Source organism: Stegostoma tigrinum, chromosome 16 (genome assembly GCF_030684315.1).
Source record: "Stegostoma tigrinum isolate sSteTig4 chromosome 16, sSteTig4.hap1, whole genome shotgun sequence".
NCBI classification, from domain to species: Eukaryota; Metazoa; Chordata; class Chondrichthyes; order Orectolobiformes; family Stegostomatidae; genus Stegostoma; species Stegostoma tigrinum.
Window position 1 is genome coordinate 40,480,503 of NC_081369.1, and position 24,754 is coordinate 40,505,256.

General features: G+C 40.2%; 1 protein-coding gene across 5 annotated transcripts in view; it reads right to left on the reverse strand.

The window, feature by feature from the left end:
* piezo1 (piezo-type mechanosensitive ion channel component 1) overlaps positions 1 to 24,754 on the reverse strand; it is a 337,749-nt gene that overhangs the window by 86,978 nt on the left and 226,017 nt on the right. For all 5 annotated transcript variants that reach the window (XR_009446804.1, XR_009446805.1, XM_059651724.1 and 2 more), the window contains exons 14-24: positions 21,830 to 22,005; positions 21,353 to 21,501; positions 20,365 to 20,538; positions 13,414 to 13,446; positions 9,372 to 9,472; positions 5,990 to 6,150; positions 5,112 to 5,288; positions 4,445 to 4,570; positions 3,136 to 3,336; positions 2,258 to 2,462; positions 1,544 to 1,648 (exon numbers count right to left, since the gene is read on the reverse strand). Coding sequence is in view for 3 of the 5 variants with exons in the window: in XM_059651724.1 (XP_059507707.1) it covers positions 1,544 to 1,648; positions 2,258 to 2,462; positions 3,136 to 3,336; positions 4,445 to 4,570; positions 5,112 to 5,288; positions 5,990 to 6,150; positions 9,372 to 9,472; positions 13,414 to 13,446; positions 20,365 to 20,538; positions 21,353 to 21,501; positions 21,830 to 22,005 (1,608 nt within the window). In the remaining 2 variants the exon portion in view is untranslated. The remainder of the gene's footprint in view (positions 1 to 1,543; positions 1,649 to 2,257; positions 2,463 to 3,135; positions 3,337 to 4,444; positions 4,571 to 5,111; positions 5,289 to 5,989; positions 6,151 to 9,371; positions 9,473 to 13,413; positions 13,447 to 20,364; positions 20,539 to 21,352; positions 21,502 to 21,829; positions 22,006 to 24,754) is intronic.

A 24,754-nucleotide genomic window follows, 5' to 3' on the forward strand; every position in this document is an offset into this window, starting at 1 on the left:
ACATTCTCACATCTGACAGTTCCCAGACCTTCCTCATTATAAGCAGGTATAGTGCTTAGAGAGCCAGATGGGATTATTGACAACTATACAGTCATACTTGAAAGAGAAGGGAAAGAAAAATGTAACATGTTGGCAAATTAAACCTCCCCTGAGTCACTCTTGGAAGTTCTGACATTTAGCTCAATAAAAAATATTGGCAGAGGATTGGAAATCAATCACAGCCAAAACAGAAATTGCTGGAGAAAATCAGCAGGTCTGGCAGCATCTGTGGGAAGAAAGCAGAGTTAACATTTTGAGTCCAGCGACCCTTCAGAGTTAACTCTGCTTTCTCCCCACAGATACTACCAGACCTGCCAAGTTTCTAAGGCAATTTCTGTTTTTGATTCAGGTCTCCACGATCTGTGGTTCTTTGTTTTATATTAGCAGAAACGAATCATGGACCTCCTCACTTTTTTAAGGTATGTGGGATAGAAAACAAGAAACAGAATACTGAACAGGGAAAAATAAATTCTAAACTGAGTTCCCCAGAACTAAAACACGTAAAGAAGTCTCATTAGCCGATCAAAAACTATTCACTGTACTCCTTAGTGATTCTGCTGAATTTATGATATAACTGTTAAATGTTTACATACACTCTCCAATATTTCAGCTTCCTAAACCATTTATGTGGGAGATCCGGGCTCTATCAGATCCAAATATATTGTACAAGAGCCAAGGGAGTATTGAAAGGCTCCGAAACTTCTGACATTTAGTATCAAGAGGAGATCTAAAAGCCTCAGACATGGCATTGCAATTTGATCCTGAGAAAGTATTACAGTCTATCTATATCTGAAACCAATTCTTACATTGGTGCAGAAGCTGACTGAAACTGCTATGAACCAATGTTTATGCTTTCTGCCCAGCTTGAGATGTGGAATTTTGACTGTACAGGGAATACTCAGATTTAAGAGTTTTTGGGTTTCAATAGTGTAAATGCAGAGAAATTGTTTCCATTAGAAGTGCACGTAAATGGTGATGCGGCTTCAAGGTCACTGGCAAAAATCATTTTACACAGCAAGTTACAGCCATCTTGAATGTGTGGAAATAACAGGGGGTGGAATGAAGTCCATCTCTCATTCACATTCAAATTAGGCAAAATCGTGACGACCTTTGCTGTATGAAGTATGAGCAGTCACTATGAAGTGACTACTGGAGGGTCTGATTTATTTACAAATTTAATAACTTGCAGAAACTGTAATAACCCAGTGGGATACTGATGGCATATGTAAAACTTGAAAAGAATTGGAAGATAGAATCAGCCTACAAGGGATTATGCTGGAAGCACAGCGTGTCAGTTCGCATCTGAGAACGCGAAATTTAATTTTTCCAGCTCTACACTTTCCTCAGAATGGTCCGTTCTGAGCATTGATCAGTGCGTCATTATGTTAATTAGCACATGAATATTGAACTATATTTTATATTAAAACTTTTTTGTTAGCTTTGGGGACACGGTATTAATCGCCATGATTGGAATTTTAGGAATTAAACAGAGTTAGATACTTACAGATCAGGTGTTTGGAATTGGGTAGAGTTACAAAGTCGGGCAGATAAAACCACTTTATTAGGTTGGAGTGAATGGTGATGGGTGATGCCCATCTCCATGGGTAATCTGTGGAGGAATAAAGTAAAATTCTGTTTATTTCATCAAAAGTAAAACAACATTCATAACCAAGTGATGGACATGTAATGGAACGCTCACTTGATGTCCTGATGTGATCTCAGCCCTCACTGTCAGAATCATTCTCAGGATATGTGGGTGGAGGAAGGGTGAGACTTCCCTTCAATGATAAATTTAGTCTATTGTATCAATGGTGCCAAGATATTATCTCGAATTCTGAAATCAGGAGCATTACACAGGGCCAACTCACAAAGCTGTACTTTTGTGCATTTTAAAGTGACCGGCTAAGTTTTAAAAATATTCGCTCTATGCAAGCTTTGCAGGCTAAGAGAAGCAAAAACAGCTTCGCTGCACTCCACAAGGAGCTCTTGGCTCTTCCAAATCTTCTTTTTGGGTTTTTTTCCTACCTGGGTCTTTACCCAAACGACCAATAATCAGGCAATGCTAAGAATGTGTGTCAACCTTTCACTTAAACAGTATAAGCAACAACAATATGCAAGATCATTTTTCTCTCTTTAAACAAAAAAGGCACAAAAATCTAAAATTAATTGCATGATGTCAACAGTTCAGTGTGCCTTACAGAGAAGAAACGCTGAATACCTAGACACAGAGCTGGTGGAATTCCCACACACAGCAGATACTGGTATAACAGGAAGAGAGACTGGAATAGGCAGTACTTAGGCCAAATTTTAGCAATTGCTTGTCTTTTACGTCTGGTCGCAATAACAACCAACCAGCAGCTGTGAATTATCACAAGAAAGTTCATCCGTTGCCCAATAACATTGACTGTCATTAGAAGGCAAACCTACAAGAAAAAGAGACATAGGAAAAGAACAGATTAGAGCAGAAAGAAAAAACACAGCACATTTGTACTCTCCAATGGAAAACTAATCTGGGGCAGATACATCCAGGAAAGGGAATAGGGATTTCAGCAATTCTCCCTCACCCCATCCACAACCAAATATTAGTAGATTTTCACGTATCCAATCTTAGTAATGTTCATGTACTATTAGGCCACTGATACTTAACAATAATGTCATCTTTTGTACAATTAAACCAAAGCTTTGGCTTTGTGATTTGCATTTTTTTTCATGTTGTGGTATATGCAAAGCTGAGTATACATTCATTGAAAATGATCATCTAACTTTAATATAAAACATTGAGTTTCTAAATACAACAGAATCACTGTTGTAGGGAGAAAAATGAGAAGATTACTGTTATAAAGTCTTCCCTTAAACAAAAAGCTAAGCTTGTAACTGTAACATCAGAACAGAAGTAGGCTATTCAGCCCTTCAAGCCTGCCCCACCATTCATGACAATCAAAGGTTGATCATACACTTCGATGTCTTTCTCTACAACTCTGTATGTGGCATGTATGTGAGCAACCTAACTGTATTTTATTGAAACAAATCATGTTATCTGCCTGCCATAAGTAAAAAGTGTGTTCTTTACCTAGGACACTGTCGAATTTCACCTACCTCTAATCCAAACTTGTAAAAGAAATAGTTGGCAAAATACTTTGCACAGTTGATGACACTTTCATCCAGGTTCTGCCGAGTGATTTCTTGAAAGATGGCACGAGTACTAGGTGGAGCCAGTTGGTTACACTTGCGGAAATGTTCTTGGTGTCGATACACAGTTACCTCAAATACTAGTAACATGAGTAGGAGAAGATGATCCTGAATTGATGCACAAATGAAATGTACAAGTTACTTTAAGGACTCAGTGTGTTGCTAGGTGGTAAGGAAAACAAAATCATGAAAATATTCAATGCTGAACAACTATTTCAGCTTCTCAGTTTGCACCTTTGGCATTTATCTTACATTGCAAATTGGCTGGTCATATCTGCTCCATGGAGATTGCCAATGTTATTGGTTCATCCAGCTGGGTGAACTTACGGCTGTTTCATCAAATATCTACCCTCTGAAGGCTGTCCATTAACAACTGGGCAGTGTTCAGCTCCATTTGAAAACCCTCAGGTAATGATACAGACTATGCCTGCATGCAGTAAGCTTTGGACAAGATCTTGACTTGAGCTGATAGTTGACAAGCAACATTCACTTAGGTGCCAGTCAATGAACATTTACAACAGAGAACTGAAACATTTCTCATTGGTACTCATTGGTATTCAGTTATATTGTGATTGAGGAATCACCTGCCATGGATGTTGCTGCAGGAACACTGACAAACAATGATACCATCAAGTTAAGCAGTCTGTCCAACTAGCATTTCATCCTCTAACCAAAACGTCACCTCATTTCACCTCCATAGTACTTCCCACCAAGCACACATTGCCTAATGGATGCAACACAGCAACTGGCGAAGGCCTTTCCAACAGCAAGCCCAGCACCACCTCCATTGAGGACAGCAAGAGTTGCAGTTGTTTGGGAATGCCACTACTTGAAGAGTTGGTCCCATCACCCCAAATCACACAACATGATTTATATATATTTTGCTGTTCCTTCATGATGCTAAGTCAAAATCCTGGAGCACCTGTATTGTGGAATCACCTTCACTTAACTGGCGTTAACAGCTTAAGGCCTCCCATCGCCTTCTGAAGGAAGGAAAATAACTGCACACACATACAGGCCTTGATAGCAACGCCCACATGCTGAGAATCAATTTAAGAACGTGGATGAGAAAATTCAGCAGGCTTTGTATTTTGTAGCCAATGTACTAACATTATCCTGTGCATATCGTTCATGTGTAAAGTGAAAACCCAGGATCAATATAAAATAAACTGTACTGCTATTCAACCCAAACCGGTTCAAATATTTGATCACTCACTTGAATGTATGTGAGAATAAGGGATGCTTTTCTGAATCCAAACCAGTTGGCTGGGTCTACGGGCTCTCTGTACAATGTAGAATGTGGGATCTCGTCTGGTTTGAGATTTGTCTCATTTGGAGAGTGCTGCAGAGAAAATATACCAATATGTCAGTTTGCAAGGCCCCTATATATAAAACTAATTCTGAAAAGCAATGACTTGTATATACATGTATGTATATATAAAACATCTCAACAACCTTCAGGAGATGCAAGCAAGGAGAATTAACGGAAGTGTTAAAAGCATGAATGAACAGATAGATTTTGAAGTGGCCTTTGGAAGTGTGAAGAAATGCAACAAGATCAGTATCAAATAAATCCATTCAGAGAGCAACTAACCCTGTAAATAGAAGATGCAGAATTTTAAAGCCTTTACATAATGACAAGCAAAATTCTGCTTGATCTTCGAGGCAACACAAATATAGTTTCAGCCAGACGCATTCAAATTAATCATTAGCTCCCTCTCAGTCCAATATTAATGTAGCAGTAGGCTATCACAGCCATTCCTGAACTTTCTGCACACTTTTAACATGCAAATTACAGCCTGGGTATTGCTACACCTTCTTTGTGATTCAGATGAGTGTTTCCATCAATGCAGATCAAAAAAGAGAGAGAAAATAATTCCTACCGCTGTGCAGTTGCTGGAGTATTCAGTTGGATTTACAATCTTCAGTTGATACAGCATCTTACAGACAATGATGATGCAAGCCCATAAAGTAGAAATGCAGGAAGCCATTGGACGGAACTTGGTATACGGCATAGCAAAAGCCCAAAGAACAACAAACAGAAAATTCATGACCGATGGCTGGAAAAACAATCGGGAAAAATTAAGAAAATATGGATAATTTTATAAGTTTTTGGGACAATATAGAGTTCTAGATATGAACAGCATTGAAACAGACCCTGTGGTCCTTCTTATCCATGCTGACAGATATCTTAAATAAGTCTAGTCCCATTTCCCATTTGGCTCATATCCCTCTAAACCCTTTCTATGCATGCACCCATCCAGCTGCCTTTTAAAGGCTGTAATTGTCCAAGCCTCCACCACTTCATCTGATAGCTCATTCCATACACATCCCACCCTCTGCATGTTTCCCCTTGGAGCCCTTTTAAATCTTTCCCCTCTCACCTTGAATCAATGCCCTCTAGTTTTAGATTCCCCCACCCCGGGGAAACAATCTGGTCTATTCACTTGATCTATGCCCTTCACATACTCACTAAAGTCACAAAAATGTTATCCAATTTCACAACACAAGATATTCCAAAATTCCTCATTTAGAATAGAGCAAACAGTTTAATGTGGGATTGTTATGTTTATTGGCAGTTCTGCTTCATTGAAACCACTTCCAAGCACCTGATCAAACTCAATATTTGCTTTCATTTTATTGAAAATAGAAAAAGACTCAAAAAATTTGCATTTACCTGCAAGAACGAAACATGAGAAAATTTCTTACAACATAACTTAAGTTGTAACCGTACAATAATCTTTACGTTAGGGATTCATACCTCTTTTACTGCCACCCACACACTGAATAGAGCCACTAGTTTCATTATGTGCAACTCAAGAAGTCTCCAAATAATGACTTGGATGCAATTGAGAATCTTGGAGAATTTTAAGAACAGCACTAGAAGGCGGTCGATCACTAAGCCCCATTTACTGTAAGCCACTGCAATCAGAAAAAAGACATTAGTATGTGGCTGGTAGGCTTTGTCATTTTAAATCACGTAAATAAGATAGAAGCAATCTGAACAGATTCATCATGTAATTTCAGAATTTAAAATAAACATTTCTGAAGTTAAAAACCTTTTATTAAAGCTTTTAATCATCAGGAAAATTTGCAAGAATACCATTGTAAAGGGAAAACAAGCTTATGATGTGTATGACAAGAGTACTGACTGGATAACGAGTCAACCCCAAGTGTTACAACAATAATAGCTGGCATTTATATAGTGGATTTTAATGTGGCAAAATATCCAAATGTGTTTCTCAGGATTGTTATCAAACTAAGTTTGACAGTAACCCAACTATGGAAATATTAGGGATGATGGCAAAAAGCTTGATTGGTGGTAGGGGCTCAGAAATGTCATAAAGCAAGAGGGGAAAGAAATTTAGGGGTGGAATTGCAGAATCTAAGGCCTTAGCAGCTGAAGGTACACCTATCAATGGTAGATCGATTAAAATCATAAACGTGCAAGAGAGCCGACTTAGAAGAACGCAAACGTCTGAGAGTTGTACAAAGGTTACAGAGATAGCAATGAGGGGACAGAGGCTTAAAAATAAAGCAATAGCATTTTAAAAATATGACAGCAACCAGCACTGAGATGATGAGTGAACATCATTTGGTCCAAATTAGGGCACAGGTGTCTGAGATTTGAGTGACAATATGTAGAAGGTTGTTCAGAGAAGTACTGGGATAGAAAAGTCTAGCGATGATAAATCACAAATGAGGGTTTCAAAGAGCTTATGACAGAGTAAAAACTTATTGCTTCCCAGAGTTTATTCTACTTGAAAAAGTAGGGGTGGGTACAAATTATTGTAATCCGAAACATCAGTCAAATGGCTCATCTCAGTATTACATTTTGCAGTGCACTCAGCCATAACCCCTGCCAAAACTGATGGGTTAGTACATGATCAGTATGCCTTATGTACATTGGGGTGCATTTGGAGAGTCTGCCTGCTGGACTGACCAAGTAGTCAGTCAGAAAATGGTATGCCAGATCGCCAACACATCCAGTCCTTATGAGAGAAAGCTTAAGTTGCCCCATGCAAGGTAAGACACAAAAAAAAACACCTCTCATTTATTGGAAGGCAAATTCTTTACTATCTGGACCACAAATCCAGTCTTTATTTCCTGTGCAACTTTGAGTTTTGAGTCTCCATTCCCCTTACATTAAGGGTCATGTAGTAGGAAGTTGACAAGCTGTTCTGCTACAGAATCCAGGGTAACCAGCTCCCAGCTTAGTTTCTGATTGCTGTAGCTAGTTTCTACCAAAGTCTTGTCTTGAGAGTTTCACTTCTTTGCCAAAAAGCTCGTACCAGTTTAACTTTAGTGTTTTAACCAGCTCCTTCTGAGCAACGCTGATTTTTGACTCTTTATTACAACGCACTTCCTTCTGCACCATAATAATTGTCATTCAAAGACAAATATTTACTACATATTTTAGACCAGACCAATAAGACAACAAAATTTGGCAATTGTGCAGTAAATAGAATAATTACATGACCAATCGGACTTGAACTATTTTTAAAGTAAGTGGCAATTTTCCTCTAATCTAGGGAACATTTTTTTCACTTGTTTTAACTTATGGGAACAAAAATCAACATCTGTAGTCCCAAGAGCCTTTTTTTGATGAAGTTTATGGCTTAGACTGAAAGTCCACTATTAATATATCACATTCTGGCAACAAAGCAGAGCAAGATTGAAATTGAATGTAAACTAACTGATTGTTGGTGTGATAAGATCATTTCTTTCGAGATGAGGTGACCTTTCTATAAAATTTAGAAATAGTTACAATTTTTGAGTGACATTCATGAGAAACTGTTTGGATTTACAAGAATAATTAACAAGCAAGGATCAAGGTTAAACTATACTATTTATGTATAGAGCTCATAGGCATTTTGGGGTTTAACGGACTACAAGCCCCAAAGCAAATGAGACAAAATATCAATTTTACCGAACAAAGGAAATAAATAGAGCAACATTAATCATTTCCTCGTTGCCATTTTATTTCAGAAGTTTTTATTCTGTTACTTCCCAAGAGAATCAAACCTACATTGAATGTCATGAAGCAAAAACAAAATTACAGACTGGTTGCGAATGGGTTCCATTCAGGAGTCTGATCGCAAGTTGGTTTGTACATACGTCAGAACCCTGGATAACGTAAAGCAGCTGCTTGAAAATACAGGACCTGTTCATACGTCAGGTCTTTAAAATTACCACCATAAATGGGATCATGTTCGCATGTACAAGCATTTGTAAGTTGGAAATTCGTAAATCAGGGACCCCCTGTAGTTATGAAGTCTGTAAAACATCTTCAAGTTTGCTAAGCCTCACCTCACTGACACATCCCTGCAACTAACAGGAGTTATCAAATTTTACTGTACATAAGTTTAGTGATGAAAATACCCATGTGTTGTATGCACGGTGGGATATGTTGTCATGATGTCTGAAAGAAGACAAGAAATGAGAAATGAGAAATTGTGTGATCCATGAAAAAGACAGAGCTGCATGCATTATTATGTGATGCTTTAACTAATGAAATGCTAAGTATCATTCTTTGCTGTCTATTAACCTGCATTCTAAACAAGTGATTGCCCTTTTTTTTAAACTAAGAAGGGTGATCCTTGACAAGAATGGTCTTATTGTGGTGTTTAGTATAGAGTCCAAATCTCTAGCAGCTTCTTTGATGAATTCTGAGGTTTGTATTGTTTCCTACTGGTAACTGACTCAGCTGATACAGAAAGTTATGGATCTTACACCTGCTGAGAGCATGCGTTCAAGATGCAATTTGGCAATTTAGTTTTGTTGAGGTGTTGTCTTGTACTTCACACAAGGTCAGTTTAACTAGCTATTAGCTTCATTGTTATTTGTGAGACAATGCTTTTCCAAACATATGGCTTACCAGTGAGCCAACTAACAATGTGGGTTTCTCTGCCAGACATCCGACAACATTCGCCATATAAAAAGCAGAAGACATTTTTTGAGTGTTACAGTGAGGCAACAGATTTGTTATCTTCAGGTTTCAAATGTTCTTCAGTAAATGATTCTCAAATATTTTATCAATTACTTATTTACTCATGGAATCACAGAGGATCGAATAAGATTACCAAGTTTGAGAAGAGATTTAAAAGTGGACAAATTGTTCACATGCAAATACAAAGACATACTTTCTCCTTCAGATCTGCTGTCCTCTGGTGCAGGTTGATCATTTTCCTCATACTCTGGGTTTTCAGCTGCTCCATTCTGAAGGGATGCAGTAGCAGGTCTTCTGTTGTTGCAAAAGCACAGCCAAAATGAAGGTCACATAGAAACAATATAAAACTCTGGATGTGAGTTTGCTCACTGAGCTGGAAGGTTAGTTTTCAGACGTTTTGTCACCATTCTAGGTAACATCATCAGTGAGCCTCCGACGAAGCGCTGGTGTTATGTCCCACTTTCTATTTAGCTGGTTAGGTTTCCTTGGTTTGGCGATGTCATTTCCTGTGTTTGGTGATGTCATCTCCTGTTCTTTTTCTCAGGGGATGGTAGATTGGCTCCAAATCAATGTGTTTGTTGATGGAGTTCCGGTTGGAATGCCATGCTTCTAGGAATTCTCGTGCGTGTCTCTGTTTGGCTTGTCCAAGGATGGATGTGTTGTCCCAATCAAAATAGAAAGCGAGACATAACACCAGCGCTTCATCGGAGGCTCACTGATGATGTTACCTAGAATGGTGACGAAACGTCTGAAAACTAACCGTCCAGCTCAGTTAGCAAATTCACATCCAGAAACTCAACCTGAGCGACAAATCTTCTCAAAACTCGCTAACAATATAAAACTGATTAAGTTCAATCTGACTGAACAATAATTCTTTACATCCAGCAGAAAACGTTTTAGACAGGCATTTCAACCTTTTACGTTATCTACCTGGACTTCAAAAAGGCCTTTGATAAGGTGCCACACAGGAGGCTGTTGAGTAAGATAAGGGCCCATGGCGTTAGAAGCAAGGTGTCAGCATGGACAGAAGATTGACTGTCTGGCAGAAAGCAGAGAGTGGGGATAATGGGGTCTTTTTCAAACTGGCAGGCGGTAACAAGCAGTGTCAGCATTGGGACCACAACTTTTCACTTTGTACATTAACAATCTAGAAGAAGGAACTGTGGACATTCTGGCTAAGTTTGCAGATGATACAAAGATAGGTGGAAGGACAGGTAGTTTGAGGAGGTCATGACACTGCAGAAGGATTCGGACAGGTTAGGAGTGTAGGTTAGGAAGTGGCAGATGGAACACAACATGGGAAAGTGTGAGGTCATGCACTTTGGTAAGAAGAATAAAACCATGGACTATTTTCTAAATGGGGAGAAAATTCTGAACTGCAAAGAGACTTGGAAGTTCTAGTCCAGGATTCTCTCAAGGTAAACTTGCAGGTTGAGTCAACAGTTAGGAAGGCAAATGCAACGTTGACATTTATTTTGAGAGGACTTGAATATAAAGGCAGGGATGTACTACTGAGGCTTTATAAGGCTCTGGTCAGACCACGTTTGGAACAGTGTGTGCAGTTTTGGGCCCCATATCTCAGGAAGAATGTACTGGTCCTCAAACGGGTTCAGAGGAGGTTCACGAGAATGGTCCCAGGAATGGAAAGCTTAACATATGAGGAACTTTTGAGGACTCTGGGGCTGTACTCATTGGAGTGTAAAAGGATGAGTGGGGTATCTAATTGAAGCTTTCAGAATACCGAATGGACTGGACAGAGTGATGTTTGGAAGATGCTTCCATTGGTAGGAAAGTCTAGGAGCCGAGGCCACAGCCTTAGAGTAAAGGGAAGACCTTTTAGAATGGAGATAAGGAGAAACCTCTTCAGCCAGAGAGTGGTAAATCTATGGAATTCACTGCCACAGAAGGCTGTGGAGGCCAGGTTATTGAGTACATTTAAGACTGAGATAAATAGGTTCTTGATTATCAAGGGTTACAGAGAGAAAGCAGGAGAATGGGATTGAGGAACTTATCAGCCATGATTGAATGGCGGAGCAGACTCGGTGGGCTGAATGGCCTAGTTTCTGCTCCAATGTCATATGATCTTATTTTACATGCTCCCTTTCTTCAATTATTCAACGTATGGGAATGGTTGACCTTAAATGCTACCAGCTGAAAGTAACTCAGTTCTCAGTACTTCTGTTATTTACATCATGAAATTAATCTGCTTCATTTTACTGTGTGCATCAATATTACTGCAATATGTACCAAACAGATACAACTAACATGAAGAGGAAAGGAGCACTATAACTTTAACCGCATAGGTTTGGAAAAACCTGCTTTTTTAACAATTGTTGAATTAAGTGCCTTGGTTAATATTAATATCACTTCAGAGATGGTGTCATCACTTTGTTAAACCACATTTTACTGAATATCAAACATTATTTCATTTTATGTGAATGTTCCACTGAGCCTTACTACTATTTTATTCTATTTCTGAGGAAGAAGCAGGTCATCATTTATCTGGGTTCAGAGATAAGAAAGTCTAATTTCCCTAACAGCTCTTTAGGTTCACACAATGAGAAGTTACATCATACACACAAGGAGAGTACTGAATTTGCCCCATATCTTCAACAACTGATCTCAAGCTGCTCAGTGGAATTTGACCAGTGCTCTGAATTGTGCAGAGGGAAAGTCAGGAGGAACTATTACATATAAATCGTATGTACAGTTCTGCTGGAAATATTGAACTGTCGAGGTTGGGTGAGGGCAGGAGAGGGCTAGGTAGTGCTCACCACAGTTGACTAGCCAGATATTATCAGGGATCATACATAAATATTTAAGGAAGGCCAGTGCTCCAGAAAACTGCTCCATAGTAAAGTCATCAGGAATGAAGGGAAATTTGGCACTAAGAAAATGAAAAGAATTCTGGTGCACCAGAAACTCTTTATTCCTCCAAGATTTTCTTTCTAACTTTCTGTCTCAGGCATCTTCAAAGGTAGTCTTCCTCATGGGAACCAGAGGCTACTCAGTATTTCACACCAAGGATGCCATTCTTTACATGGATACTAGATAATGAATGTTATTGGTTGACTCAGCACAAAGGTCAGCTTAGTGAGAGCTGATCATTTCCTATCATGTGCAATTACAGTCAATGTGTTAATGCTAAACTGTGTGTTACTGGAATTGCTCAATATTCTGATAAAACTAGCCCTTTTACAATAATGTAAAAGATTGTACCCTGTCTTAGGGAAGGACCTATTCAGATGAATAAAATCTATTCTCTACATTTATAAGAACGTTGACTGATGAGGTTAATAGCACATATCGTTTGTGGCTTGTTACTGTTACCTTACCTGGTTACTACAGATAACAAGGAACAGTATGCACCTGAACTGCTAACACTTTGACAATATACAACCACAGAACACATCTTGTGAAGGCAATCAATAAAATTATTTTGTTAGTGATAAATATATCAAGGTTATACTGCATGTCAGTATTACTGCATCTATTTTAGAGAGGATCGATATCCACAAATATAGAAGATAGGAGCTCAGTTAGGCCATTCAGCCCTTCAAGCCTGCTCCTCCATTTGATCATGCTTGACCAGACGCAGCTGAAATGGCTTCACAAGGTTCCAGATGTTCTGCTTCTAATAAAAGCAAAAGATAGCAGATGCTGGAAATCTGAAACATGCAGCAAAAATTGCTAGAGAAACTCAGCAGGTTTGGCAGCATCTATGGATAGAGGAACAAAGTGACATTCTATTTCTAAGGCCTTTTTGAATTGGCTGCTGAGAGCTAGGATTCTTTGGAAGAATTTATAATGCAGAAATAAGATATTCATGTTAAAGTTGTGTTTCTATCCAAACTTATTTAAGCCAGATAGCCAACTCTGAAAGTCAATGCATCAACCATTACATTTACTAACTGGAAAATGGGGTTTGTGACAATGGTGCAGCTCGGGTTGGACTGAGATACAGATGTGGCCTTTTCTGTACGTCACATTGCAAAGTCAATGTCATTGCAAGCTGAGGCTGAGGAGAAGGGGCAGGGTAAGAATCAAGTTTCAATCATCAACTCTCAGCATTTGTTTAACCCACGAACGTTGAAAAAACATTGCGAGAAAAAGCAGACACGTTCCCACAATGCTGATATACAAGGCCAGTGAAATAACATTTGTTAAAGTTAAAACACAGCAATGAAAGAAAGAACATGTCAAAATTGATATGGAAGTAACGTAATTACACTTACTCGTGAGAGGACTCTGCTAAACTTTCTTTCAGCCTGTTAATAGAAAGTAAGCAAAAGTTAAACTAAAATCAAATGACTTACATTAATATTATTAGATTAAACAATGGAATTTGATGAATGCTCCGAGCTTCAATTATATATGAATAAAAGGACTTAAGTTTGAATGGAACTGAGCTTTCTAAATGATCTGGATTGACACAAGTAATGATCTTGTTACACTATAAACTAAGTGTAAGAAACTAGGTCATTCAGTTCTGTCATTCAATATGATAATGGCTGATCCTCTATCTCAACACCATATTTCCATTTTCTCCCCAGTCCCTTCATGACTTTAAAATCTAAAAATTTATCTGTCTCTTTCTTGATTATATTCAGTGACTTGTCCTCCATGGCGATCTTTGATGAAGAATTCCACAGGCTGGTCACCCTCTGAGTGAAGAAACCGTTTCTCATCTCAGTCCTATCCTGAGACTGTGACCTGTGGCTCTTGGCTGTCCAACAGGGGGAAACATTCTCCTTGCATTTAGTTTCTCCAGCCCTGTTTGAAATTTAAAAGTCTATCAGATCCTCCCTCATCCTTCTAAACTCTTACACTCAAGTTCCAAACTCTACCTTTTTAAAAATCTTTGCCAAACATCCAGAAAACTGATGTATAACCTGACTACACATATGGCTAACCTACTTATGAAAATGCCAACCATTTCCTTGATGGTGCAATCATGTGAAAGAACTTCAAGGCAACCTTTCCAGTAGGAACCATGCTGGAGGACAATTATAAGCCACTGAAATAACTGCACACAGAGGCCATTATCCCTCACCAAGTTACCCTTTGTTTATTTGTGCACAGTACACCATGTTGTCAACCGGCTCACAGTCAGTGCCCTGGACTGATGAGATTCTAAATCCCCTGTTAATATTGGTCAGCCAGGGCTCCATGACTGGCCCAGGTTAACAACCCCAATCAAGGATCTCATAGTCAACTATGTCCACCTAGCTCCATTCACCTAATCCCTCCTGCTCCAAGTCTGGGGATGTAGGCCTGGTCTTTCTCTTGTAGCTTTTCCTGCAATGTTTCTCCCTAGGTCCAGTTCCTCTGATTTGGAGAATGACATGAACAGCTTGTACCAGATTGTAGCCCGTCTTCTTGCATCCAGAGCATCTTGGAAGAATTTTCTCCTCTTCCGGTGGTAATGGTATCGTGGCTGTATCCTTCTCAAACTCCAAAGTTTCCTCAACACTGGATGGAGGGAGAGAACCTATGGTTTCTGATAGGTCTTCTGGCTGTGCTGAAGGGCCGTGTATATGTTTTACTCCTGCTCCATTTGTGAATTAACAGCTGTCAGGTGATCCACATGTTTGTTCAGGACCGCCTCACCCTCCTGCGATTTGTAAGTCCTGGGACTTGATTTCACATCAACCTCGCCTTGTACCCATCTGCACGGCTCCAGCACCAAACGTCATCCCCTGAATTGTCTCTCTCACTCAGAGGGAGTGTGGCTAGCATTGGCATTCCTGCTGCCATCCACCCCCACCCCCTCCCCCCGAAACCCCGGTCTGGAAATATCAGGTTTAAACTCATGCAGAGTTTTGTCCCCATCAACAACTCTGCTGGAGCTACCCCTGTAGTTCTGTGAGGGGGTGGTCTGATAGTCCAACAGGAACTGGGACGGTTTGGTATCAAGTGAACCTGCCTCCAACATCTGGACTACTCTGTCCACCAGATCATTGGATGATGGTTGGCATGGAGCTGCCCTTGCGTGCTGAATGCTATTCGACTTCAGGAAATACTTAAATTGCCCACTGGTAAATGACGTCCCATTGTCCATGACCAATACTTCTGGGAGTCTGTATATCGCGAACGATGCTCACAGCTTCTCAACTGCCATCCCCGAGTTTGCTGAACAAATTTTATACACGTCCAATCACTTTGAATGGGCGTCCACAATGACCAGGTACATTGAGTTTATGAAAGGACCGGCATGGTCAACATGCGATCAAGTCCAGGGTTTATGCAACCATTCCCACAAATGTGGGGCTGCCGCTGGTGACAATTTTTGTCCTAGGTGCTTGGGCATTGCCCCAGTAATGCAGCTATGTTGGCATCCAACCCTAGCCACAGACATAGCTTCTAGCTAGTACCTTCATCTTGGAAACTCCTGGAGTTCAGCCAGTATCTGGTGGTGACCTTTACTTGGGACAATTACTCTTACTACCCTCAATAATGTGCCATCCTCTACAGTGATCTGGTCTCACCGAGTCCAGAAAGGTTTCAATCCTGTTTGTGATGGTCCTTCTGTTCCCCTCATTACTACTGGCTGTTTCAGTTTCACGAGGACAGAATATTTTTGTGCCCACAGTGACCAGAGAGGTACCCAGAAAGTTTAAAACCAGAATGGACTCTTCCAGGGGAAGACACCACCAGTGGAGTATCTGCCAGTAGAAGGTGGTTCAAGGTGTCCAACATTAGTCACTTGGCTTCCTGGAGGGTGTTCTAACTTGTGCATGCTGAGAATAAGGGCCCAATGCTGAATCCTACCAGAAGCTATGGCCAGCACCGTCTCTTCTTCCTTCGGTAGGCGGAGCAGAGGTTTGTGACCTGTTACTATGACAAATTCCCTTATATAAAGTTAGTGGTGGAACTTCCTCACACCAAAGATAATCGCCAAACCGTCCTTCTCTATCTGGGCATATAGGCATCCAGCATCAGTCAAAGCCCAGGAAGCATACGCTACCAGGTGCTTCTCTCCATTGGGCCACCAGTGAGCCAACACTGCTCTGATATCACGCAGTGAGGTATCGCATGTCAGCACTTCTTGCTTCAGATCGTAGTGTGCCAACACCTGAGATAACAATAGCTGCTTTATTAGTTCCCTTCAAGCTGCGTCTTAGCTTTACGACTATTTTTAAAACAGCATGTGTCAGGGTGCCAAAATGGAGGCCAGGTATCATAGGAATTTTCTACAAGTTCTCACCAACCCAAGGAAAGACTTAAGCTCCAGTACAGATGTGGGGCCCAGGGCTCCTTTGACCAACCTGTCTGTATCTTCCAACTGGTGTAACCCAGTTTAGTTGATTCTGTAAATCAAGTAGGTCACTTGGGGGGTCTGAATCACACGTTTTTCCTATTTACGGCATACGCCTGCCTGGGAGAAATGTATAAGCAACTGTGTCCAAGTTCTCCATGTGCTCTTTACTGGCCTTCCCTGTTATTAGCATGTCATCCAGATAAATGGCAACTGGGGGTAGCTTTTGTAAAACGTTCTCCATTGTCCGCTGGAAAAGGGCACAGGCTGATGACACCCCAACTGACAGTCTTGTGTATTGCTATAAAACCTTATGTGCATTAATTGTAACATATTTCTGGGACTCCTCACCCAGCCACAATTGTAGGTAGGCATGGATCATGTCCAGCTTTGTAAAGGACATTCCCCCTGCTACTAACTTTGTGTACCAGTCCTCTATGCGAGGGATCGGGTATTTATCCAGCTGAGAGAAGTGGTTTACTATTTGCTTAAAATCCCCTCAAAACTGAACTGAGGTGTCATGTTTCACAATCTGTACAACTGGTGCTGCCCATTCTGCAAACTGCACTGGTTTGATGATTCCTTCACTCTCCATCCTCCTGATTTCTGTCTCTACTTTTGCCCGCAAGGCAAATGGCACTGGACAGCCTTTGCAAAATTGTGGAATTGCTTCCTGGTCAACATGTGAAATGACTTTAGTCCCTTTGATAGTCCCAAGCCCTTCTTGAGAAGCTCCTGGATATTCTACTAGGACTTCACTGAGGCAGCAATTTTCAAATTGAAAAATGTTGAGCCAATCAAGGTGAATCTTTCTGGACAATTCCACCCCAATAGGCTTGGGCCTGAGCCTCCTATTACCATCAGTGGTAACTGCACCAATTGCTTCTCTCAGGAGACCAGAACTGAAATCATACCCTTAATTTGCAATGGTTCCCAGTGTATGTTCTCAGTCTGGCTGAGGTCTTGCACAAATGAAAGGGTTGGAGCCCCGAGTAAATCTTGTTAAAGACAGATTCTGCAAACACAGATATAGCTGCGCTGGTATCAGCCTCCATGGGAACTGGGTGACCATTTAACCGAATATTAATTTTAATATTAATTATTTAATTAATTTTAATTGGCTCCAGTTTGGACATCACTGAGGAATTTAGTTGTTCTAAACCATGTGTAGAGAAAGTCCCCAAGGTGTGCAGTCTCCTGGGTACCAACCTATGAGACTTCTTACTCAGACCAGGCCTTGTAGGGCCCCCTTTCTGTCTCCAGTCCACGTACTGGCAGCAACTACAATGGCCCACCAGCCCAGATCCCGATGAACTGTTTAACCACTTGGCTGAGGCTCAGCATTGTTGTGGGGTTCCGCTGTGTGTTGACCTAGGGTCCCGCTGCTCAGGATACGCCTGGTGAGGCTCTGCAATTGCCTACACTCAAACAGCATTCCCCAAGTTCAGTTGGACAGGTGAGGGTATCCACTTCCATTGGGATGTCCTGTAATTCCCATGCTCCACTTGCCACATTTTCTAATGACAAGGCCAGCTGCAGTGCCGTTTGAAGTCCAGTTGGGCTTCAGCCAGTAGGCATTTCTGTATGGTTACATCACTAATCCCACGTTACACTGAACGGTTTCTCAGCATCTCTTTCAGGGTAAACCAAAATCACATGCCTCTGCCAGACTTTGTAGCCTCATCAAAAAATCCCGACATGGATATCCCCATTTCCCTAGTGGGTGAATAAAATTGATAGCATCTCAGAATTAGAGGTGGTTTGGCGTTGAAATATTCCTTAACCAACTCCGTCAACTCTTGGAAGGTTTTGGTGTTTGGCGTCTCTGAGAAAGTTAAGCCCCTCATAACTAAAAATGCTGCAGGTCCACAAACGCTCCGAAGAATTACTTATTGCTTTTCATCTGCCCTAATATCATTTGCTTAGAAAAAATATTATATTCTTTCCACAAAGTATGCCCATTCTTCGATCAAATGAGTCAAGCTTCCCAAATAAAGACACAATGTCAGAAATGCTTACCCCATCTCCAACATGATTGATGCTAGCGAATGTTCTTCAGTGCATACTGCTTTCTGCTGCCTCAACTGAATTAACTGCATAGAGGCTGGTTAATCATCACCAAGTCACCCTTTGTTTACTTGTGCACGGTAAACTGGCTCAGAGTCATTCCCCTGGACTGAGGAGAAGTTAAATCCCCTGTTAATATTGGGCAGCCAGGGCCTTCTGGTTGGGCCAGCTTAACAACCCCAATCAAGGACCTTGCAGTGTATTAGATCCACCTGGGTCCAATCACTACAACCACCAAACGTATTTATCCAAGGTGAAACTGTACATTTTTGATTCTGATGGGAATCATTTAAAACTGCTGTCTGATCATTCATCGAGATCAGGCCATCACTTAGCCGTGGGTGGCAGGGAGGGGATGAGGAAGTCTGACTGGCATTATTGGAGCAATGAATGAGCATGTATGGGAGCGCGCAAAGCGAAATTATATCCTGGAGAGAAAATTGGGAATTAATGGCCAACACTGAGGTTGGGCCTTAATTATGTACCCTGACACCACAACCCACAAGTTTCACAGCTCTCTGATCTGCTTAAACTAAAAAACTCAAACTTGAACACTGACGGAGAACTGGGTCCAGAGCATAGTTCACATGCGCAGGTGTACATTGCACAGGCACAACAATCAAAGATCTAAAATCCAGCATAACGCCTGTCCCAACAGAAAAACAACCCAGGAAAGCAAACAGCCACCTCAGCTGCCAGTCTGCCCTCTGTAACATGGGATTCTTCGTTACCAGCCAAACAGGCGAATCAGGAGACGGATTGCATGACTCAAGCCTTCAAGCCTGCTCTACTATTCAATAAGATCATGACTGATTTGACTATGGCTCAACTCTACTTTTCTGTCTTGCTCCTGTCTATTTTGACTGTAGCTAATCAAAAATCTTTCCAACTCAGCCTTCAATAACTCAAGATCCACTGTTGTCTGATGAAAGGAATTCCAAAGATTAATGGCCCTTTGAAAGAAAAGAAATTCTTAGCTCAGTCTTAAATAGGAGACTACATGAGAAATGGCATTGGTGTTGGGCTGAGCCTAGGGGTCATGTTGAGGGGTGCCTAAGGTCAGCTAAGCAGATTGTACATATTATGTTTTAGCTCTAAACTAGCAAAATTGTGAAGACCACAACACTGACAGTTATGTCACAACTGGAGTAAAGGTGTCTCATAATAAAAATATTATGTGTTTAAGTTTTTAAAAGTCACAATTGTTACTCATATTTTTGACTGTGAACATTTTCTGATATTAAATGCTGGTAAATGACAAGCAATTATCTTTGCTGCTGATAGCTCTTCTAATTGGAGCACACAATTAAAATTTGCACAACAGGAATTCAGCATATATGCAGGTTCCATTACATAGTTTTGCAATGTATTTAGTCAAACAGCTGGGGGAAGTTAATTTTGAGTTTTCCAGTGTTTCTTAGTCCCAGACTGCTCTATAACTGAAATGTGAATATGTTATACATGTTAAAAAAAATCTGTGGCAAGGATTCACCATCTCTGGTGCAATAATTAGTAAATCTGCTTGGAATATGGGAAGCTTGGGACCATGAGGGAATGTCAAACTCTCACGATCCATGCATCCTTATTATAATATGCATGCAGAGTAAGGCCAGAGAAAAATTCCACTGTTGTCTTAAACAGTCTCATGGTTACCTAAGTAACTGTGTAAACCCAATTACATCAAAATTCCAGGAGCTTTGCAAGCTCTGTTCGTTGGTACATCATTGGAAGAACCAAGAAAAATATAAAAATATTTGAAGAGGTTCTATATATGTCACATCAAAATAGGTGCCCGAATGATTTCATTAAACATATTTATATCATGAAACTTGCATCTATCCTGGATATGTAGGAGTCTTACCTATGCAGTGGCCCTTTCTCCTTAATGGGAACATGTTCCAGATCAGTAATCTGCATGAAATGACGGTGGAAGTAATGCAGTTGTAGAATACAGGCCAACAGGAAAAAGGCAGGGATCAGAATGCTGGAAAAGAGCTCACTGACACTGAACTGCTCCAATCCCATGTCAGCCAACCTGCAATATGAAAGAACAATATTCAACTGTTAAGTTTACAATTAAGAACCTAAATAATGAGGATATTCTTTCTTTGGATATCTTGGAGTCTGACATGGATGGGAACCATTTGCCTGTCATATGCTCTCCACAACAACAAACCCACTTACCCTTAGTCAAAAGTTGGCAAATTTAGGGCCCCAGACTTGGGGTTCCTAGTGGGTCTTACAGGATGTTAACCAGCTAAAATCCTGTAGCTACTCAGCCTCATTTGCTAGAGTGCTCCTCAATGTTCGTTCAGCCATGGCCACCAATCTATTGATAAATTGACTGGCAGGGCTCTCTGGTGTTGATGGGAATAATCTGATATCTTCAGGAAATGATAAAATCAGTTGGTTTTTCAAACTCTTTGGAGAACTCTGGATCTGCCTATTATAGTATATTCAGCGAGTTTGCCACAAAAGATGGTCTCAGTCCCATCATTACACTGTTAGATATTATGATCATATTGCCCAGAAAGAAACCTCATTTACTACTCCCTCTTGCCTCCAAAATAAATAGTTATTAGCTGGCCATGTGCAACAAAGAATTATTTTAATCATTACTAAGTTTGCCCGACATAACACATGGAATGAACCACAAACATATTTGACAAGAATCTTAAAACCTTAAGAGTTCCTCTCTTTCTGTGCATACACGTAATTAGCATATTGTGCACTAAATCATCTCTGCAAATATTTCAATATTTATTATTCAAGATTTGATTTTTGACAGATATCTACTGTTCCAATGTAAGTAAATCAAATGCATCTGTCGCAATTAAAAATACACATACTGTTCATCTGTTAATCCCGTAAAATTTTTCCAGTACTGTGGGAATTCAGCAAACTGGAAAGTGTAAACAGAAATGAGGACCAACATTGTATATGCAACGACCAACCACCAGAATACCTTCAGCAGTTTACGCCATATAAAGTAACAGACCTATGAAATGAACAGGAAAAGTAAGACATTAGCATAGTCACAGATTCAACAGTTCCTTTATAGAACATTTTTAAAGCAGCGTGCACTTTCAAATTAGAAGATAGGGGAGTAATCTCACTTCATGCTGTCCTATAATGGACCAACTCTAGTTACAGTCAAGCATATCAAGTTGCTCCACAAGCTTTGTTTGAATGTTTTATGCCACACAAGTGTATGGGATTTTACATGTATTACATGGCCATATATTTTCTTTACTATCTCCCATTTGGCAATTACTACTGAATTACTGTTGTTACTATTGACTAGGATTTGACTATTGCATTCTCACCTGGTAAAATGAGAGGCAAAGTAGAAACAGGAACATATAAACTATTTTATACACAACTATTCTTCCAGTAAAACTGACAACGAAGAACATCCCTGCACAAACATAAATCCAGTACTTTGCATGAAAACTCATTATTAGCTCTCCAAGTGTTTTCAATACTTCATTCTTCTGTCGACCTGCAAAAGAGTAAAAGTGGAAAATGTGAACATTGCAGAATTCAAACGTTTGTACAGCTGGGTTGAACTGAAAGCAGGTAGGAATATAAAAGATAGGAGCAGGAGTGAATCTTTCAATCCTTACAGATGTACCATTCAATGCGATCACAGCCGAGGTTTGTTGCTGCACAATGCCCTGAATCCTTCAACATTCAAACATTTACCTGTCTTAAGCTTGAAGATATTTAACTGCCACATAACTACAGCTGAGGGAAATAATTCCAAAGGTTCAGAAATTTAATTTCAACTTTCCTTTGGCTTGGGATGGTATGCTCTCAATTCTAATCCTCATGGTTGAATTCTTTGCTTGATCTACCACTTACAAAGGATGTACTTCTGGAACTTTGCAAATTACTTGCCACTGATGCAGTAGGAAGCATGAGCCAAGCCCTGGGAAGGATTACAATGCACCTATGGTAGGTTCATAATTTGATGGTCCAAAGATAAAACTGCAAAGTCAATAAATTGGGGAGTTGAGTAAGAGACACAAACTACATTTTCTGAAGAATTAAAACTGAAAAAAATCACAGTACTATCAAGATGATGTTGAAACTATAACACTGCCTAATGTTAGTGACGGCCTGCAAGATTGATCACCTCCTCCTGAACTTTTGAGTTTTATCTCGGTCTTTGAAGAAAGTCAGATTTTCATCACAAAGGAAATAGAAACTTGTGCTTTTGATAATGTGATTCTTCTTCAATATGACAATAAACAAAAAAAAAGACTGTGGCTAGATTTGAGCTCAACTTGTTAGGAAACGGGTTTTAAAAAGCACTGATTACAGAAGATTAAAAAATTACTTCAGAAGTTTACTGTCTAGAAACATGTGCCAACGAATTATATGATTACAGAACACAGAAACACACCATTCAATCTAATTAATCTGTGCTGATATTTATACTCTTCCATTCCGACTACGTCATCTCAGCCACGCAGCTTGCTTTTCTATTTCCTTTACTATCATTGACTTGTCCAATTTCCTTTTGAGTATTCAAGCTATTTGCCACAATCACAAATGAGTTTTATACTCTAAACACTAGGAAAGAAATTTGTTATTTCTCTATTAGATGTAGAAGTAAATATGTTGCGCTTATGACCCCTAGTTTCAGACTGTCCCATAAGTTTCCTTCCACAACCATCCTGCTGAACCCTCTCATTATTCATTTCCAAAGAAAGCCCCAGCATCTTTGATCTTTCTTCATCACTCCAGATGCTACCCTTGTAAACTTAATACACATACAAATAAATCCCTGTATGTAATTGTTATTTTAATAGTTTTGTTGACCTCCAAAGTTGATTTTAATGATTTTTTTCACATGCATGTGCAAATAATTGAAAATCATTCGGTCATGTGTTTTGCCCCAGTTTTAAATGTCAGTGGCCAGTAATGATCAAGCACATTGAGGTAAAGTGTCAGATTTGGGTCATTAATCTTTTGGGAACAGATTAAAGCACATTGAGTTATAAGATGATCATGATCAATGAAAAAAGATGAACTTGCAAGTTGGAAACAGCTAGGCTGCAAACAGTCAGTTTCGATTTTGCATGATATCTGTCAGCTTCAAGCCCCTGAATATCTGAATCTTGTTCCACATATTATCCAATGTACATTAGCTTCTTCTTGTTGTTGCCAGGTTTATGCCTTGTACTTTTTTTTAAAAAGAAGTATAACAGCTAGTTTGGCTGAGGCCTTTGCTTTTTGCCAGTTGAGCAGAATTCTCATCATTTGTGACCAGGTACTGATGCTTATGCAAGCTCAGGAAGGTGAAAATGTTTTCAATTCTGACAACAGTTAGGTACAGCAGGTGCCTGACAGTCTCATTTAGCCATAATTAGTAATTTTCTAAATCAGGCTCATGGGCTGAGGTGCCCTCTTGTGGTGCAGTGGCAGAGTTCCTACCCCTGGACTGAAAGGCCTAGGTTCAAGACCCCCTGTTCCAGAGGTGCGTAATAACATCTCCGAACAGGTTATTTAGAAAAATAGGACAGGCTGTAGGACCGGACAAATCTATCTGAATCTAGCGAGTTTTGAGAAGATTTGTAGCTCAGGTTGAGGTTCTGGATGTGAGTTTGCTCGCTGAGCTGGAAGGTTAGTTTTCAGACGTTTCGTCACCATTCTAGGTAACATCATCAGTGAGCCTCCGACGAAGCGCTGGTGTTATGTCCCGCTTTCTATTTATCTGGTTAGGTTTCCTTGGGTTGCTGATGTCATTTCCTGTTCTTTTTCTCAGGGGATGGTAGATTGGCTCCAAGTCAATGTGTTTGTTGATGGAATTCCGGTTGGAATGCCATGCTTCTAGGAATTCTCGTGCATGTCTCTGTTTGGCTTGTCCTAGGATGGATGTGTTGTCCCAATCAAAGTGGTGTCCTTCCTTATCTGTATGTAAGGATACGAGTGATAGTGGGTCATGTCGTTTTGTGGCTAGTTGATGTTCATGTATCCTGGTGGCTAGCTTCCTGCCAGTTTGTCCAATGTAGTGTTTGTCACAGTTCTTGTAAGGTATTTTGTAGATGACGCTCGTTTTATTTGTTGTCTGTATAGGGTCTTTTAAGTTCATTAGCTGCTGTTTTAGTGTGTTAGTGGGTTTGTGGGCTACCCTGATGCCAAGGGGTCCGAGTAGTCTGGCAGTCATTTTGGAAATGTCTTTGATGTAGGGGAGAATGGTTATGGTTTCTGAGCCCGTTTTGTCTGTTTGTTTGGGTTTGTTG